The sequence below is a fragment of the Lutjanus erythropterus genome, chromosome 4, assembly GCF_056507025.1.
Source record: "Lutjanus erythropterus isolate fLutEry1 chromosome 4, fLutEry1.hap2, whole genome shotgun sequence".
NCBI classification, from domain to species: Eukaryota; Metazoa; Chordata; class Actinopteri; order Lutjaniformes; family Lutjanidae; genus Lutjanus; species Lutjanus erythropterus.
Window position 1 is genome coordinate 5240544 of NC_139320.1, and position 20206 is coordinate 5260749.

The window sequence follows — 20206 nt, forward strand, 5'->3', positions numbered from 1 at the left end:
CTGGCTGGAAGTTACCGCGGCACAGAGGAGGCTCAGTTCGCCTGGGAGGCACGGGTCCCCGCTGCAGCATCAGGGCCGGCCGGTGAAGGAGGCTGGGGGACTAAATCTCTCTCTCCCTGCTGGTTTCACACATCAAGGGGGCTGAGCAACTGAGTGTGTGTGTGTGTGTGTGCAACGTGTAGCCAGTGTGTGTGTATGTGTGTATGATTCCAAGAAAACACCCCACCGAGTTCCCCCTCAGAGCTCAGAGTGCGCACTGCACAGGCGCAGAACGCAGCTCTGGAGAAGCTGAAGGGCACTAGGGCAGCCAGCCGAACCGAGCGACGGACCGGCACTCCGGAGCGGAGCGACCAGGAGAGGACAGCCGCCACAGCCTCTCACCAGTCCCACCGGAGAACAGGCGCTTTTTAGAGGCACGTGCAGCCGCTGTGTGGCGGGAAACACCCCGCTGTGTCCAGGCTGGAGACAGAGCCGCGCGCACAGGGATGGATTTAAGCAGATGATACTGAACGCATGAGGTACAGTAGAGACACGGAGCAGCTGATTCGCTGCAGCGTCCTTTGATTATCTGCTGATTATCTGCCTGCTTGTAAACAGCGCTGTCTGTATGAAGGAGACCGTGTGAGAGGACAGAGGGCTTTAAAACACAGTGTCATCCTGCGAGTGTGTGTGAGTGTGTGTGTGAGGAACATCAGCTGTGATAATTAGACTGCTCAACTCCCACAGCACCACGATCAGATACAAGATCTGAATCTGACAGTTATGGAGGGAGAGACATGGAGCAGGAGCGTCAAATACACTGAAATTACAATACATAACACTGAGGCTGGGTTTCTACTTTTAATATATCTTTTATTTTATCTTTGAATATAAATCGATGTATCTATATATATATTTTTACATATATTATATACTGGATTATATTTACAACAATATAATAATTAATAACAACGCTTTATAATGCTATTATTGTATTATTAAGGGCTCTGTTTGTGTGTGTATATATACATACATACATACATACGTATATATATATACACACACACACACAATTATCCATATGCATTATTAATTATTATCAATTTATTTATTATTGTTTATTATTTCTAATTTACAGATGATTTTTTAAAATATTTATAACTAATGTAAAATAAATATATTACAACATTTTTTCTTCTTATTTTCACTACTTAATCATTATTATATTATTATTATCGTTTGTTGTGGTAAAAGAAGTAGTAGTCTTATTACTAGCTCATAAGTGTTATTAGTATTATTAGTCACAGTTATTAGTAATTGTATTATTAATCGTGATAATCATAAATAAAACATATATTTTTTTATTATATTCCTCAAATATTGGCCTGTACCTGGCAGACAATAGCTGATGCCAATTTAAACGTCATGAAATAATGGCGTGAATATTCTAAATATAATAATAAACATAACCTGTGAGGCACTTTTTACAACACAGGTACAGAGTGTTTTACAGAACAAGATAAATTAGTACACAGTCCAGATAGAAAACATATAAAAACACTTAAATACATTTTGTAAATTAATGTGCTTGCTTTTTTTTTTTATTATTTTATTTTTTTTTATTAATGCTCGTATTTCAATTATTCTAAAGCAGCCCTGGAGGAGAAATGGGATATTATGATTTATTTTTGTGGAGCAGGAGTGAAGTCAGTGTGCGAGCTTCCGTCGCTTTTTATTGTGAAAGAATCTATAATGTCAGAAGAAGCTATTGTTTCATATATTCGATCATTTTTTTGGTGATTTTCTCTTTCAGTAGGTTGTGGCGGATTTGCAGTGACGTGGAATTGAGTAAGATAATCAGTTGATCAGAGATGTTGGACGGTGTGTTTCTACGCGCTGTATTTACGTATCCATCAGCTAATATTGATTATTGATTGGAGAGAAGCTGCCTTGTTCATGCTCAGGCATGTTTGGATCAGAGCTGCAGACACAAAATGGCGGCAGATTGAAATTTATTACAACCGTCTCTAGCCTCATATCTCATATAACACACACACACACACACACACACACACACACACACACACACACACACACACACACATACTCATATATTTTTCTTAGCTGTTGACTGCAGTACACAGGCCCTCTCTCAACACGAGAACAGTCTATCAGAGGTTTTCAAACTGTTGGTCAGGGGACCAACAGGGGTCCTTAAGTGAGTTGTAGGAGGTCCCCAGCAAAAAGAGGGACAGAATTTTTTAGGAGCTGGAACAACAAGGTTTTGATTTGCTGTAAGTTTTCACATCATTTATATCACTATGGATTACAATATATATATATATAACTTTTTAATTTAAGACAAAAAATATTTATTATATTTTAAATTATTAATAATTTATTATGTTCAAACTTAAAATTATAAAATATATATGCTGAGGTGAGGGAAATCCTTAAGACAAGAAATATAATTTAACTTATTTTTTCACACCTAGAAATAAAATAAAACTCAGGTTAGATAAGGGCATTCCTTAAGATAAAATATATTATTTCATTTATTATTTTCAAACCTAAAAATAAAAAAGTTAAACACACACACACACACACACACACACACACACACACACAATCTCAAGTGAGTTGAGGGGATTCCTTATGACAAAATGTTCCTCAGCAGGGGGTCCGTGGTCTAATGTGTATTAATTGTGGGGGCCCTCGACATGAAAAAGTTTGTGAAGCCCTGCTCAAGAGTTTTCCAGCCTTTTTCCAGATTTTTCTCCATCTGCCTCGGAAAATGACTAACACCGTTTATCGCTGCTGCACAGGGATTACTTCTTCCTGTTTTTGAAGTGCGTTGTAATGTTTTACAAGCAGATTCATTTAAAGCAAACAGGACAAACAGCAGGCACACACCAGACTCCTTTAAGGATTTTACACATTTAAATGCAATGTTCTGGACTCAAACTAACATAGTAGCATTTCAGAGCAGAACTTTTGTAAGAGATACTTTCATAGCAGCAGTGAGCGTGTCATATTATGCAAATGTAAAAGCAAAGAGTTTCTTTTTGTGGATATGGAACAATATTTTCAAATTTAATGCTTTGACATCTTCTGCACCTTGCTTCAAATGCCAGATTCTACATATATATGTGTGTGTTTCATTAACATATAGCTGAAATTAAATTTCGACTTTCTCCTAGTCTGTCACTTAAAATGACATTTATTCAGAAAACTGCACTGGAAAAAGTGAATTTCAGTAGCAGATGAAGTAATGTAATGTATGGATTCCCATTTAGCTTTTTGCTTTATTTTTGTGGATTATAACAACTCGAAAATACATCCTCCCTTAACCTGCTGTTTTTATTTCTCTTAGTGTTGCACCTCTCACATCAAGATGTCAGTCTTTTGAGCCACTATTTTCTCGTGGTGACCTGGAAAGAAGGTTAAGTGTAAGACAAAACTAAATTATGTTTTGTGAATAAATTGGCGAAATTGAGTTAAGTTTTCATAAACTCACTGAATAAAACGATAATCTATCTTTATTGTTAATTTGGGCTAAGGCTAAGTCCCACACTAAGTCGGCGATGAAAAATACTCCTGACACCCGACTATTAAGTTGTTACAGAGCAGTAGTGTTACTTTTGTATTACTTTTGGATAACACAAATAATAGAGTTGGAAACCTGGAAACTTTTAAGTTGATTCGACTTAAACTTAAGTTGTATGAATGCAAACTGTTGATTTGAATGCAATAAGATTATTAAGTACATGTGACTTCAAGCAACTGCGTTTTTCTAACTCAATTCATTTGTGTGTTTTTCTTAAATTGGTCCAACAATTCTCTTTTTCGGCTCACTGCTCGACAAGTCACAGGCTTTACTTCTCCTTCTTCTTCTTCTTGAAGTGCGTTGTAATGTTTTACAAGCAAACACTTCCCACAGGACAAACAGCAGACACACACCAGACTCCTTTCAGGATTTTACACATTTAAATACAATGTTATGGGTTCAAAACAACATAATAGCACTTAACACAACTTCCGTTTTCATTTATTTGCTTCTTTTGAACAGTATTGACAGATATGAAAATGGCATAGTGTGTGTACGTGAGTGTGTGTGTGTGTGTGTGTGTGTGTGTGTGTGTGTGTGTGTGTGTGTGTGTGAATACATGCCCTGAATAGTTTTCAGACTGAGTGTCTGGAGTGACAGAAACAGAAACAGGGTTCTGGCTCGTGCTGCTCAGTTAAACAGGACCCAGTGAAAAGCCCAGTTTCACACTGTAAAAAAAAAAAGAAGAAGAAAAGGCTCCGTGGCTGTTTCCCTGTCAGACCTTATCTTTATTAGCTTTCACAACCGTCTCCATCAGTTTACTCTGGACGCAGCCTCTCCACTTTCATGGCTGCGAGAGTGGCCGCTGTGTGTTTACAGGCCTGAGGAATGAACAGCAGCAGGCTCTCAGGAACAGGCAGCTGAAGGCAACAGGTTTTACACTGACGCACAGCACTTTGAGTAGTTTTTTACCTCATTTCTTATTAACGGAGCTGTAGGAGGGTGTTGAGAGCTTGTGGTCAGTGTGACCTACAGTGGCTGAAACATGATATAAAAGAGAAATTATTGTTGGAATATGAAATATGTCTGCCTGAAGGGTTGAAATACTTTTAAATGAATGCAGGAAAAGAGCTTTTTCTCAGGAAGTTGATGTGTTTGGAGCAGAAATACCTGGTCTGTTTGTTTGTTACAGATTTCCAGCCTCACAAGCAGAGATGGGCACAAATACATACAAAAAAAGTATCCTGTTACATATTACAAATACTTGCTCATCAGATGTCCTCTTCAAATAAAATACAAAATACTGGTATATACTGAACAAATATCCATATAATTTGAAAATCCAAAAACACATTCTGTAAAAACTGATACCATTTTCGGCATTTAGTACCTCAATATAGGTCTGATCTTAAAGGGAGAGTTCACCCCAAAATGAAAATACATATTTTTCCTCTGTTGTGCTGTTTATCCAGCTAGATAGTTTTGGTGTGAGTTGCAGAGTTTTGGAGATATCAGCTACTGAGATTTCTGCCTGCTCTCCAGCATAATGGAACTAAATATTGTGATGCTTAAAGCACCAAAAACATACTTTCTTGCTGCAGTAGAATCTTGCAGAACTACTATAAAATCTACTGGAAGTACTTTCTTTCTACTGGAAATAAAGTAGGTCTTAAATGAAACTATTCATAACAAGTTCTGTGGATTATCTTGAGTAACATTGTGCTTTGATCACCACAAGTCAAGTGCCATTAAGTCCTATTATATTAGAGTGAAGGCAGACATCTCTACAGCTCATATCTCCAAAGTTCTGCAACTCAAACCAAAACTATCTAGATGGATAAATAGTTCTACAGACCAGGGGGAAAATATGCATTTTTGATTTGGGGATGAACTGTCCCTTTAAACACTCTACACTGAAAAGTAGAGCTCTGCTAGTTTCCTACATCAAAGATTTGAAGTAGCCAGTCAGGATATCTTGGAGGTAGAAATTCAGGAGTGCATGCTGGGTGCTTTCAGCTCGCTATTCACAACTTTAAGTTACTTAAGTTGCATTTCCCAAGTTGCTTACAAAATGTAATGTTCAAACCCAAACCACGACCTTTTTAAACTTAATCAAATAGTTTTGGTACCTAAACCTGACCAAACTGTAAAGGCATGTCCGCCTTACTCTGCCTTTGATTGGTTAATCCTGATATTTTTACCCAAACCCTTCCCAATTACACTCGCCCTGCCTATGAACCTACCCATAACTTAAGACAGGTCATGACTTTGCCACTCTGGGGAAAAAAAGCATCTGGTACATCTATTATTGGTGGTAATCTCCAGTCTCCAGTCTCCATGTTGTTTTGGGAGTCATTGTCAATGAGCCTTTTCTGTTGTTTAGATACTGTATGAGGACGTGTTGGTGGTGTCTACACTGTAAATTCTAACAAGTTAAATTTAACTTGGGAAAAGTAAGTAAAAGAACTCAACTGTGTGAAGGTGTGCATTACTGAACAAGCTTACTGAGAAAAAACAAGAAAATATTATAGAATTAAACAAGATTTGGGGGGGGGGGTACTGGAAATTTAGGGTGAGCTAGTAAAATTAAGGTAAAGGCACTATTTAATTTAAGTAAGGACAATGTTTGCATTTATAGTGTAGCTAGTCAGTGTATTTGCCAGCTCTAGTGTTTACTAATTGCTCTTTTCTTGCATTGTGTCATTCAGTAAGCTGGCCTTATCTGATCAAATTTTGACTATATACCCAAATACCAAACACTAAAGCAGCTTTATTTCTTCAAGCTGCTGGTTACAGGGAAAACAAATGAAATACAGTTTAGCATGTTGCTGGACCGACAGGACAAGTCATGTGATTCACTTACATTTAGCCAAAGACTGTGTTTAGGCTAAGTTTATTAAGTGTTTCAAGCTTTTAAAATATTATGCTACAAAATTACATTTTATTTTTTCTGCCCAGCAACACATTTAATTGAAATACTGACCATCTCTGGTTGCAAGTAGCCCTCAGAAAACGTGGTCGGCAGTCTGGAGCTGGATGACACCCTGGAGAGTGTGAGGCAGCCGTGGAGCTCCGAGCAGCAGCAGCAGCAGCAGGATGAGACACAGACACAGATGGGGGGTTATGAAGCAGTGTGAATGACAATCTGCAGTGGTTCTGTAGGTGTGAGAGACAAGGGGGACATATGACCGTCAACATAATGACGTGGATTAATGGCTCGTCCATTTTTACTCACGCTGTGTTAGTTTCAACAGATTTTTTCATTGGTTTCCTGTTGAAACATCCAATCCATCTATTTGAAAGTGCTTTTAATGCCTGTCTGCATGTCTCATAATTGAATTCAAACTCGTCCTTCAGGCCCTTCTGCTTCACAGTGTGTTACAGTGCTTCACATGCGTTCTCATACCAGACTGCACCCTTTGTAGCATTTTTTTTTTTCTGCAGCTATGATCACAGTGTGTCAGTGTGATTTGCTGCTGAGGCTTTGATCCACAGCCTCTTCCACAAATCTAAAATAAAACCAGAGCTTTTGACTTGCTAACTATCTGTCATGGAGCTGAGCAGCTTTACGTCTGCGCGGGCTAAGGTTCACACGAGACCGTCGTTAGGTGCTGGGGCTCGACGGTGGGGCACGGTAAAATCCACGCAGGATGTTTGTGACCTCATCATGCCTAGGAGGTGCAGATGAGTACTAAAGTGCTGCACTGATGTGTGAAGCTCACCCCAGTGCATGATGGGACGCAAGGCTGTCATGCCACGATGAAACAGATTTTGACTTGAGGTGGACCACATCAATGCTTAAATTAAATTATTAATTTAAGCATTAAAATATTCTTAAGGACAAATGGATGCAGAAGAAATATAGCTTAAATTTTAATGTGGTTTTGTATTATGCAGGCTTAGATTTTGTATCATATTGGCTAATTTTTTGCTTTTTTATTACCAATATTTTATCTAATATAGTTGAAATCTTAGTGATTTTGTGTTTTTCATGTCTTAATATGCAGGAATTGATTATGTTCATATTGGGCCTCGTTAACCTTCAGATTCTGGCATTCACCAATGTTTTCTTATGTAGGATTTGTTCTTAGGTAAGAACATAATTTACAAACAGTCAAGAGTGCACTTACATTTGAGTGCTGACATGTTTATGCAAAATAGTTTGCCATTGTGTTTTCTTCAGTTCCACAGCTGCATATTATTATAGGGTTTAAATTACAAAAATGTATCTATCATTTATTAGATATTTTAAAAGTAATTTTCAATATTTTACAAAGCATTAATTTGACTTTACAGTTTGATTGTAATCTTAAGGAAGAAATACATTACCAAAAATCATACAACTTTCAGTGCATATCTTTATTTTTTTAATGTGTAATCATTTCTGGGGGTGTGAGGGACAGATCTGAGATCAGATGTGGGGCAGTTGATGCGACCTGGGTGCACACTTCAGATGGTATTTGCTTTAGTGGGAGTTCATCTGAAAAATAAATGATGAAAATAGAACCACTGTAATGACCCTTTTGGGGTTTTAAATAATGCTTTATTTGGTCTATGCTCTAAAAGCAAACGTTTAAATTTTGAATACAACTAAACACTTTTTGAACACATGGGCATGTTGAAGAAGAGAACTCTTATTCACTAAGATAACCACACGTTTTTAGTTTTTACACACTGCTGTTTCAATGTGTCACATGTTTTAAGGTGTTACAGCTGCAGCTTTTAGATAAAGTGCAATGTCAAATTATATTAATTCTGAAAAAAAAAAAACTGCTCACCTTCTTGATTCTGAGACAGACACCACCTTTAAAAATCTCCCAACTCTTGTGTGCGTTCTTTCTCTGTGTGCATGTGGCCCTGCAGTCTCATGCCCTTATATGGGCATTGGAGTGGCGTTTACCAATGCTAATTAAGAACAATTGGCACTTAAAAAGACAATGACGTTTGTCATAACAAGAACACAGAAATGAACAGTTCTGCAGGTTAAGAACACCTTTATCAATCTGACTTGGACTTTTCTGAAGAACAAATTTAAGGAAAACTTAAGAAGATATTGGTGAATGAGGCCCAATAAATTTAACTTTAAGGGCTGGAGACAAATAGTGTAAACAGCAATAATTTATAACCTAGTTTTCAATCGTGTCGAGTAAACATGTGAACTGAATATTAGTTTTTCCTTCATGTTTAACTGAACCAATATTTTATGTCTACATCCAATAATAAGACAAATACTACTTGGCTCAAGTTAACACAAGTTATTTTCCACCAACAACAGCAACTAGTGTCTGGACACTCAGTTCAATACAAACAAATTACCTCATTTTTTGCTGAACTTTAAGTACATTCTTGTATTACAAACATAGGGTGACGCAACTGTGCTGAGAAAACAGAACCTGCTGGATTTTTATTTTCAGATTTGACATTCGTAGGACTATTTTAATTCTTCAGTTTGACTAATTAATGCAGTTCCAGTACTTAACAGATGCAGCTTGTTGTGGGAAATGAACTTTAGCAGCAGACATTTTTAGCAGCAGAAAGTTAGGTATTAATTCCAGGGAAGGGAGGGATTTTATATGATACAATTAAATATTAGATATTTCAATTTACATTCAAAAACCTGTTGAAAATGTATGTGATGATAGCCGACATCTGCTGGACTGCAACATAAACATTTTACCTTTACATTACTTACATTCACATTAAAGAAAAAGTCCAGGTGGGAAAAATGTGGAATAATCAGCTAATTTCTGTTTTTATTATCAGTGAGCAGGTGGGAAAAATGTTAACACCATAATAAAATCAGTCAACAGATTCAATTTGTATATTGTAAATGAAATATTGAGGATAATTTCTAGAAATATTTAAATAAAGAGTAGTTATAAGTTAGAGCTGCAGACCCAGAAAGTAAAATGGGACTAAAAATATATTAAATGATGTCAGTTAAGTAAAATATAGTCGTACTGAATACAGAGAAATTGTCTAAATACAATTTGTCATATGCAGGTCAACATAATCCTTCATAATTCTTTCAGCAGTGTCAATACAATGTTTCTTAGGAAAAGTTAACTTGGTATAACTTTTTACTACAATCTGGTAATAACATGGTGACAATGAGGTAATAGTTTGATAACAAAGAGGTAATAATTAAGTAATAGTGTGTAACTACTAAATAATAACCAGGGCTTACCAAAGGTAATGATGGAGAAACACAATTAAAGAGAGCAGTGAGGCAAAATAGTAGTGAGTATTATTTTGGTAAGAATATGGTAACATGCTAACAATAAAATGATTATATCACTGCAATATTTGGTTTAAAAAATGGTAATATGGTGACAGTGGGTTATTAACCTGATAATAAAGAGGGAATGTAGGCTGATGTTTTCACAATATTATAGGCTGTTATCAGAGTAACACCTTCAAAATCAGATGAAAATTCTATGAAGTGAAAATCAGTAATTAACATATTATAATGCAGTTTAGTAAGATATGTAAATAAGAAGAAAAATTAATTTTATGGTAATATTGGATTATACCACACATTAAGAGGCATAATCAACCTCTGTTACCATCATCATCACCACCATTCTGCGTAATAATCCTAAATCAGGGTAAACAATGGTGACTATCCCAATAAAAATAGATGTGCACAATAAAAGGCATTCCTTTTAGGTTAGAAATGCAAAATATGTACAAGACATCAACAGTATCAAATGTGTAATTTTGAAATCTTGAGAAATTAAATAGAATTCAGGTGGATTCAGGGTTACTAAACAGAAACTACCATAAGTGTTTCCAGGTAACAAGTCACAGCATTAAACATATAATTTGTACAGTAATTGCACTGAAACAGAAGGGACTGTTTGGACCACAAGGGATGATGAATTTCATTCAATTAATGTGCAGATTATTTTCTCTTTCTATTAATTGTTTAGTCTATATAACATTAAAAAAAATGTGAAAAACGCTCATCACAATTTCCTAGAGCCCAAAGTAACGTCTTCGAATTGCTTCTTTTGTCCAACAAACTGTCCAGAACCCAAAGACTCTTCATTTACTGTCATAAATGACGTAAATCACATTCTCACATTTAAGAAGCTGGAACCTGCAAATGTTTGATATTTTTGCTTGAAGAATGATTGAAATGATTAATCAATCATCAAAACAGTTGGCAACTAATTTTTCATTTGATTAAGTAACTAATTAATCAACTAATTGTTGCAGCTTTCATAATAACTTCAACCTATATTACCTCATTATCATCAGGTTATAATTAAAGTCACTATATAACCATTTTTCAAAATTCAAATTACTATTTTATTGTAAGTAGGGTACCATATTGTTAACTCAAGATTACTACACCATTACTAAGTAGTCTAATATTACCCAGATATACCCACTATTAATACCAAGCTATTTCCTGGTTATTACTGTGTTAATTACTTAATTATTGCTGCTTTATTACACCACCCATGATTACCATGTTATTACCAAGTTGTAATGTAAAATGTTAAATTTGTCCAGTCAGCATTGTTACATAATAATAATTTTTAATTATCCTCAGTAAACAGTAATATTTATGGGGTTTTTTTGTTTTGTTTTGTTTTGTTTTGCTTTGTTTTGTTTTGTTTTGTTTTGTTTTTGCAACTTATATTTTCCGTTTACATTTCACACTAACATTCATTGTTGAAGGGTAGATAACACACACAGTACATGTAGCAGTCTAGAGGCTATATTCCGAATATATGCTTTTGAGCAGAGGTTGCTAGCACTGAGGAAACCAGTGGTACATTTCTGCAGTCACTATGCTGGAATAACATGAATTATTTGCATTAGAGAGTCTACATTATATGTGTGTTAGTGTCACATGTCGCATTTCCCTCCTCCTCCACAGTCCCTCACTGCTAAGTCTGACAGCTGAGTATTTTTCTAATCCTGCAGAGATGCTGCAGGAGAAGGTTTCAGCTGTGACGGATGAGTGCATGAGCCGGGTCCAGAGCGCCGGGGAGACGGATCTCCTTCCAGACCAGTCACGACTGGGCCTGTCCACAGCTCCCACCATTCCCAGCTCCAGTGAGCCCGACCAGGTAACAAATGGAGCCCACGCGGCAAAAACACAGTTACACCTCTCATGGCTGCAGCTTGTAGAAACTGTTCTCTGAATAGTTAGAATAGAAGGACATGCTGCTTTGGGATTTTTTAAATAAGAAATAAATTAAAATGTGCTTCTTAGCAAGGTTCAGTGGAGAAAGAAACAGAGGAAACATCTATACTGAAGAGTATCATACCAACAATAATTAAAGCCAGCTTCTCATAATTCTACTTTGATGAAATTGTTGTGTCAAAACTAATTAAATACTCAATCAGTCAATAAAATGCATTAAAATTCTGGAGTGTTTTTAATTCGACACATGCTGCAGATGATTTTAGCTGTTTTTAACGTGTTAACGTGCAAATATTTTAAATTACATTATGTTTACATCTTATATTTCTAATAGATTGTGTTGTTGAGGTGGTTTGCTCTGTGTTCCCTGCTCTCTTTTAGAACATTGAGAACATTAAGGTGGTTCTTCATGAGAGGGAGCTGTGGAAGAAGTTTCATGAGGCCGGCACAGAGATGATCATCACTAAAGCAGGCAGGTTAGTAAAGCAGCAAACTGACCATCTGTCAGTCACAGCAGTGTCTGCAGGAGGGACACTCAGCTGGCTTTGTCCTGAGGTCACTTTTGCAAAATGACAGGAGGTTAATAAACAACATGAATTATTATTAGTTAGCAGATAAAATCAGTAAACATTAAAAGGTTCATAACTCATCTTTCTCTAAATTTATTTCCCTATATTTATTTTTATGAACTGACTTTTAACTAAGTTAACAAGAACTGACAAGTCAGATAATTTATTGCATTTAATAACTGTAACTGCATTTTAGTCGTAAATCCTTTGGGAACATTTGAAAAAGTTTATACAACATTAAACAGCTGGAACATCCTCCATAATGCACTCATTGAAATGTTAGAATGGTTGATAAACAAACTACAAACATAAACTGCTTCTACCAGGGAAAGAATGAGGAGCACATTTAAGATCTTTCAGTGTGAAACACACATTTATGGGATCAGGATTATCCTCATTTCTGCATTACTCCTCAGCCAGAATACTTGATCCTGCTGCAGTCTGCACAGCCTGAAAGACCACCACACAAAGATCAGCCTCCTGCAGTATGTTCTAAGTTCACTTTAATTATTTTATGTACTGTTGGGTAGTTAAATCTATAACAATTCATCTTTTTATAAGATGTTCATAGGTTTTAGTTCATATGTAGCATCCTTGCCAACCTTGAGACCTCAAAAATAAGGAGGCTTTTGAAACCAAAAAACTCTCAGAAGCTTTGTTTACTGCATTTTGGTGACTTTTAAAGAATGAAAACAACAAAATAATGAACACACTGCAACAGCACTTTGACACGAACTGCAAGTCTCTTGCATAAACTTATATTCCCCAGTTTTCATTCTTGCATTATTTTTTACCCTGATCCTAAAAGAAAACTGACATGGCAGATTTTACAAAATGCATGCCCCCTTTTCTTTAAAAATTTCGCAGGGGTTAGGCTGTACACGCTGTACAGTGCCACAGACGGGTTGTGATAATGAAAAGGAAAAAAGAGGGGGTGAAAATTTGTTATAACTCAGAAGAAATACATGACAACGAGAGGGCAATGAAAAACAGGAGTCTCCTGGGAAAATCGGGAGGGTTGGCAAGTATGATGTACAGTGGAGAAATCTAGTGAAGTAGAGGTATAAAATAGCAAAAAATAGTACTTGAGTAAATGTACTTACTTTCCACAACTGTTCATAATGAAACATTAAGTATTTTAGCTGCAATTATCAATCAACTCGTTTTAATCAATTACAGAATTTCAGTCATTTATAAGAAAGAATTGTCCCAATTCCCAATATCAGCTTCTTAAATGTGAATATTTTCTGGGTAATTAATTCATCTGTGATAGTAAAATGAATATCTCTGAGTTGTGGACAAAACAAGACATTATGGACGTGACCTTTGGGAAACACTGATCAGCATACTATGTGGAGAAAATGATCAATAGATTAATTGATAATGAAAATCGTTAGCTAGAGGCCCAAAGCATTTCACACACCACAGAAAAAGACTATTCATCACAAATGGTGAAGTTGTGAGTATGGCTTTTCTCAAAGAAAACCGTTTCTCTGGATTTTCACCAACATGTCAACAGAAAACTTGGAACATGTTGCATACGCTGTTAGTCACATAATAATTTATATTAAACGTTGATCTTCTTCTTCAGCACAAAAATGTAAAGTTTGTGGAAAATTTCAGAGAAAGTGATATTCAAGTGATGGATTCATCACACAAGATGAGTCTGATACCTTTGTGTGACCATGTGTTTAGACAGCTAATAGTAACATATAGCAGTTAGAAGTTTGTCTCTGAGGAGGAGACACAAAGTTCCTGCTGCTGCAGCGACTACATAATTGAAAACACAAATGACTGCTCGGCTTGTTGGATTTAATGCGACCTGAGGATTAGATAGTGAGGCCTTTGGACATTAACCAGAGAATGAGTACACTCTCAAATCGACCTCCGCCTCTCATTCCTCATGGGATGTTTTTTTTTTCCTGTAAAAAAATGTAAAAGGTCACCACATTTTTTCCTTAATGCTGCATAACGGTAAGAGATGGGCTTTCCCTTGTCCAGCTGATGAAGTGGGCTCTGAATCCTTAAAGCCCTTTGAAGGGCGGTGCAGTGGTGGAGCTGTGCAGCTGTGCTGGGAAACCTGTCTGGGTTTACCTACAGTCAGCGTGGAGCAGACCTGCTGAAGGTCACACTGACACCGACTTCATCCTGCAGGAGCAACAGCTCTGAAAGTGAACTCACACAAACGACACCAACAGCAGGCTGAATTATTCAAGCATGTTATGAATAGTGCATGTGGTGTTGTAGTAGCCCAGAATACATTTGAACTCTGTATTAAATCTGACATTTGAGCAGAGCATTAATTGTAATCATAGAATCCCGTATACACACAAACTTGAGGAGTAATGGATTAAATGTAACAGGATCACGTAATCCCAGTACAAAGAAAAGGTAACTGTATTTTATTGCAATTACAGATAAAAAAAAAAGATCTAATCAGATTACAGATACATTCAGTAAGTAATAGTTTAGGCTATTAAATTAATCTGCATCTATTTTGATAATTGGTTAATCGGTTTGAGCCATTTTTTAATTCAAGAAAAGTTCAAATTCTCTGATTTCAGCTTCTAAAATGTGAATATTTTCTGGTTTCTTTTCTCGGTAAACTGAATATCTTTGAGTTGTGGACAAGGCTTTTTTTCCCACCATTTTATGACAATTTATGGACAAAACAACTGATCAATTAATTGGGAAAATTATCAACCAATTAATCAGCAATGAAAATAACTGTTAGAGGAAAGACTTAAAAAAAAAATAGATCCAAACGTATGGAGTGCATGGACATGCACGAATAAAACAAGACTAGAAGATTATGACAGGATTAATTAAATGATGAATTATTTTCAGGTAATCCAAAAGCAACGGAAAGTAATTGGATTCCATTACTGATTACTGGAATACATTTTAAAGCAATATTCCAAACCCTGTACGTGTGTGTGTGTGTGTGTGTGTGTGTGTGTGTGTGTGTGTGTGTGTGAAAGTTTTTAAAGTGAGTCTAATTTCCAGTGACTCTCCAAGGTTGTTTCCAATATTAACTATAGAGCAAACAAAACTGTGTAAAAATAATCATGTTGATAACATTTGAAAGTCCAGTCTGTGCTTAATTGTTTAATTCTGTCAAGTCAATGACATCCTTCAGGTTTGTCTAGCAATTCAAGATGAATGACATATCATGAAACAGAAGAAAAATTATTTAGCAAACTTGGAAGACAACAAACAAACAAAGAACAATATAAATTTACATTCTGCTTAATAAGATCATCAGATATCTGGGGGGGGGGGGGGTCGGCCAGGCCTTAATGATCCAGTGTGTAAGATTTATGGGGATTTACTGGCAGAATATGGGAGAAAATGAATTTAATATTCCTAATTATGTTTTCAGCAGTGTATAATCACCTGAAAATAAGAATAGTTGTGTTTTTGTTACCTTTACATCGACAGAGGGAGCAGGTCTTCTTCCAGGGAGACCACCATGTTGCACAGCCATGTTTCTACAGAACAGACAAACCAAACACTGACTCGAGATACAGCCTTTGCATTTTTTCACAAGTTTTACAGCAACTGTAGATTCTCCTACAAGCTTGGGAGGGGAGGGTGAAGGCGAGGGCTGCAAACTGTACCGTACTTCTTTAACAGACTCTACAGCATTACAAACCAGTGCAGATAAAATAATAGGAGGGAAAGAAAATATGACAATAACAATATAAGACAGAACAATATGATGTGGTGCTCTGCTTGATAAAGAAGTCAAATTTCTGTGGAAATAAGAGCCATGGTTGAGCTAAATGTATGGTCACAGTGATGATGCTAATAGACTGATGCTGGCCTATAGCAGGTATAATGCTTACCATCTCAGTTATACATAGTATACTAACATTTGCTAAGCGCTAAAAACAAAAGTACAGCTGAGACTGATGGGAACGTCATTAGTTTTGTTAGAGTTTTGGTCAAATTTGTCACCCGTATAGTGGTGCTAGCAGAAAGATTGAGGGATCACCAGAGCTATTTTCATTCATGTTCAGTCATCCTTAGAGAATCTGTACAAAATGTACAAAACATCATGCTAACCCATCCAGTAATTGCTGAGATATTTCAGTCATTCATTTCATGCTGCTGACATCATTGCTTGATCCATTCAGAGACCACAATCAAAGTGAGGCGACATTAAACCAAATTAAAACAATCGAGCCAATTTATAGGGGTTTTGCATTTTTACAGAAACTATATTGTCTCAACATCTGAGCCTTGAGGGATGCCACAGCAACTCATTGAAGAGCAGCTGGACTGGTTTACACTGGGAACCAGTTCACACTGACAAACCAAAGCAAGCAAAGTTCTCAGACTGAAATTCTACCCTTAGCAACCAACAGAACATTCTGATTTACATTCAGGTCAACCACTGTTGGTGGTTACCAAAGCTTTAGTTCCACGTATTAACTAACTAGCTGTGATATCATGCTGTGAGTATGTCTGTTGTGTGGCTGTAAGTCTCTGTATTAGTGAGCCACCTCACTCAATAAACAGAGGAGACAAAAGTACGCACATTCTTTACTTTATTCTTAACTATTTGATTTTTAAAAAGACAGTAAAAGTTCTTTTTTGTTTTGTTGTTTTTATTGTCTTATGTCGTTTTCTTCTTGTTGCATTGTTTTTTGTCCTCCTTCGTCTTTTTTGTTTTACAGCCAACACAGAATATATTTTTAAAAAGCAATGCAGTACTTGTATCTTATAAGAAAATTAAAGTCATACGATATCGGCAAGAACATCTTGGAGACTGAGAAAAGTGTTAACTTTTAACATGCGTAGGTAGTATGGGCTCCTGGGGGCTAAGAACAAAACCAAATTGTCCAGAATCACAAACATGGACAGTAAAATTATTGGCAAATAGCAGAAATAATTGGAATGTATATAGAAATCACAGGTGAAATTTTACAGTGTTTTTAGTGTTGTTGCGTCTTTTTTGTTTTACTGTCTTTTTCGTTGTTTTTTGTGTTACATCTTTTTCGTCTTGTTACGTTATCTTTAGGCTTGTTACATCTTTTTTTCTCATTATGTCTTTTTTGTCTTGTTATATCTTTAATGTTTTTTTTTTCTTTCTTATGTTTGTTTCATCTTGTTATGTTATTTCTAGTTTTGTTACGTATTTTCTTCTTGTTACGTCTTCTTATGTAACTTTCATCATGTTACATCTGTTGTGCTTCGATGTGAGACAGTTACATTCATAGTGCAACCATGAATTCTTCTGTGTATGGCAGCCTACAGGGCACCACATCACATCTTCTACACTTCAAGAGCACCAAGTACTACACTGCACCATGGGTCTCCACTGGAAAGCCACTGTAGACACACTTTTGTGGCCTTCTCGGCTCAGATGTTCCTAGCATTTTGGCCTTGTGACCCTTTCAAACAAAGTAATGTTGAGATGGAAATTATAAAGGCTGGATTATTTTAGTTGTACGCAGTTTAGTTTATGTAGTATTTTACAAGAAAAAGCAAAGATTGGACAATAATCAGAAAAGAATAGAAAGAATCTCTCCTATTCTGTGTAAAATGTCAGAGCCTTTTCCACTCAAATTTGGTTGAAAAGATGTTGAACCCTTCCATTTTAGTGGAAAGCAAAAGATGAAAAGACATCTTTTTCATGCCATTTAGGGCAGCAACATTTATTTAAACATCTATTTTTGGGCTACATTTGGACCAGATTGGAAGTACTAATCACAGTTCAAACGTCAACATATATTTTCATCCAGAATCAGCCCAAAAGACAACTTCAAAATGATGTTGGGTGCTTTGGCTGGGATAAAAAATATTTTTTTAACCTCTTGGGGGGCACTGAGCACCAGAAGCTGGTTTAGGTAAAACTGAGAATGTGTTCAGAAACTTTATGATAGTGATAGATAGATATGATAGTGATAATGAGTGTCACCTGGATGAAGTGGCAGTGTTAACGTGCAGGGTATTGAGTTTGATGTCAGTCGAGAGCCCGTGAGAGTGACGAGTTAAAGTTTCACAGCCATGTCAAAACGTTAAGTGCCATGTGTATCATTTGAAACATTACAAGACTGTCAGTTAAAAGTGCACTCAGTTTTACTTTTGCTTTATGACGTTTTCACCTGTGTCAGAAAAACTCTGTGCATGTGGAATGTGTTTTTGCAGAGTTAAGAAGTATTTGGACAGAAAGATGAATTTACAAGTAAGAAGACAACATCAACAGTCCCAACAAACAGACTTCTAACAACCATTAGTAAATAATGACATGCTGTCACACACCATAAATTAAAACAAAACGTCTGAAATCTTTAAGACCAAGTAAAATGTAGGGTTTATGGTATTAAAAAAGAGAATTTAGGCACAACAAGAATGTAGGAAAGGTCAAAGGTGATTCTACTTTAAATCACTGTCATTAAGAAACTGAAGCTCTTCATAACACCATGATGATGGCACCAATCTAAAGACTTACTGTAAGCTGGAGGTCAAAGTTGTTTTCAAGATTTGTTCATTTACAATAATTAATTGATAATTGTAATAAAATAAAGTTAAAATAAAAAGTTATTTGTCTTCAAACACCCCGAAATTTCCATACCAAAAAATGTGTTTCAGATATTTTGTTTCCTGCATTTTTATGCTAAATTCTATTAATTCTCTGGAAAGAATACAGAACAATTCACCACTCTGGTGTGAACTAATACTCATTCATTTTCTTTAATGTGTTTATTTTTTGGCCCTGCCCTTGAAAGAAAATTTATGTGCCAGATTTTACAAAATGCATGCCTTTGACACTGTCCTTAAGAAATTAAAATTCTTATTAGGTAATTGGGTTTGGTGTAGCTGTGCTGTTGTGCAGATGGAAATAGTCAGAAACAGGATGTGATGGTTAAAAAGTAAAAACAAGGTGTGACAATTTGTCAGAAATCAGGGGAAATATGGGAGAACTGTGATCCCAGGAGGAAATAGTAATAGTAATAGTAGAGTACTAGACTTGATGTTCTCAGATATTATGTGGAAAAAAAATCTATTGTGCATCCCTGGTTTCAACCCAATACCAAGTAATACTTAACCAATACTTAACATTGTATTTGAGGAAGCCTAATTGCACTTTGGTACGCAACATCATTTTAATAAGAATGCGTCCTGATGCCTCATTTATAAAATGGTCTTAGGATCGGTGTTGATCAGTCAAAGTCTGGACTTTGACAGGAGTTCAGAGATGTTCCTGCTGGTTATGAGGAGTATTGCAGTCTGTGAAGAGATGTGCCTGAGCCTGCGGTGACATTTGCAGCAGCTTTATGAACAATGTGATGGGAATTATCACTCCCAAGCTTTGTGTTTGGTTTTGTTTGTCAGCCCACCGTTTAATCCACTGATTAATACCTGTTATCTGGCCTCAACGTTCTCTACCGTCACTGTCATCTCGTCCTCCAAAAAGTTTGTTTTTCTCTTTTGGTCCATGGTTATTGACTGTTGAAGAAAACAGAAAGAAAGTTGCTAAAAGTCTTCACTAAGTTTTTGAGCTTTAAGTTTGCTGATTTGTAATCTTTTAATGATTTCATTTACTTTTCTTCTTTTGATAAATTTGAATCTTTGATAAACCCAAAGAATTTCAAAAGTTGTTCATTACTTGGATGCTTGAGAATTAAATGATGATGATGATTACTTGACAATTTTTGAAATACAAAATGCTTTTTTTAGTTTATATAAGAACAAAAGTAAATTATGTCAGCAAAAGTTTACAGTTTGTTTCATTTCAAAACATAAGAGTTTGAGATTGATACAACACTCAAAAACTTACTGAAGACAGTTGCCTTGAAATTAGTTTGAGTTTTCTCAACTTGCTTTTTTACAGTGTGCTCATTGAAAAACTCATGTGTGCAGCATTATATAAAGGGAAATCATTGCTGTCAATAAGTTAATTTAATTCCGTCGGAAGTACAAATCTAAGAACATTTTCAT

At 36.1% G+C, this 20206-nt stretch overlaps 1 protein-coding gene across 2 annotated transcripts in view; it reads left to right on the plus strand.

Moving 5' to 3' along the window:
- The first annotated feature begins 293 nt into the window (after positions 1 to 293).
- The window catches only part of tbx4 (T-box transcription factor 4), a 40366-nt gene continuing 20453 nt past the window's right edge, over positions 294 to 20206 (plus strand). Inside the window, exons 1-3 of one of the 2 annotated variants that reach the window (XM_084716313.1) lie at positions 294 to 518; positions 11465 to 11610; positions 12069 to 12163. In XM_084716313.1, coding sequence (XP_084572439.1) covers positions 11467 to 11610; positions 12069 to 12163 — 239 coding nt within the window. In that variant the 5' untranslated portion in view covers positions 294 to 518; positions 11465 to 11466. Of the gene's footprint in view, positions 519 to 11308; positions 11611 to 12068; positions 12164 to 20206 lie in introns of those variants that run through there. The other variant, XM_084716312.1, reaches the window with a different exon arrangement.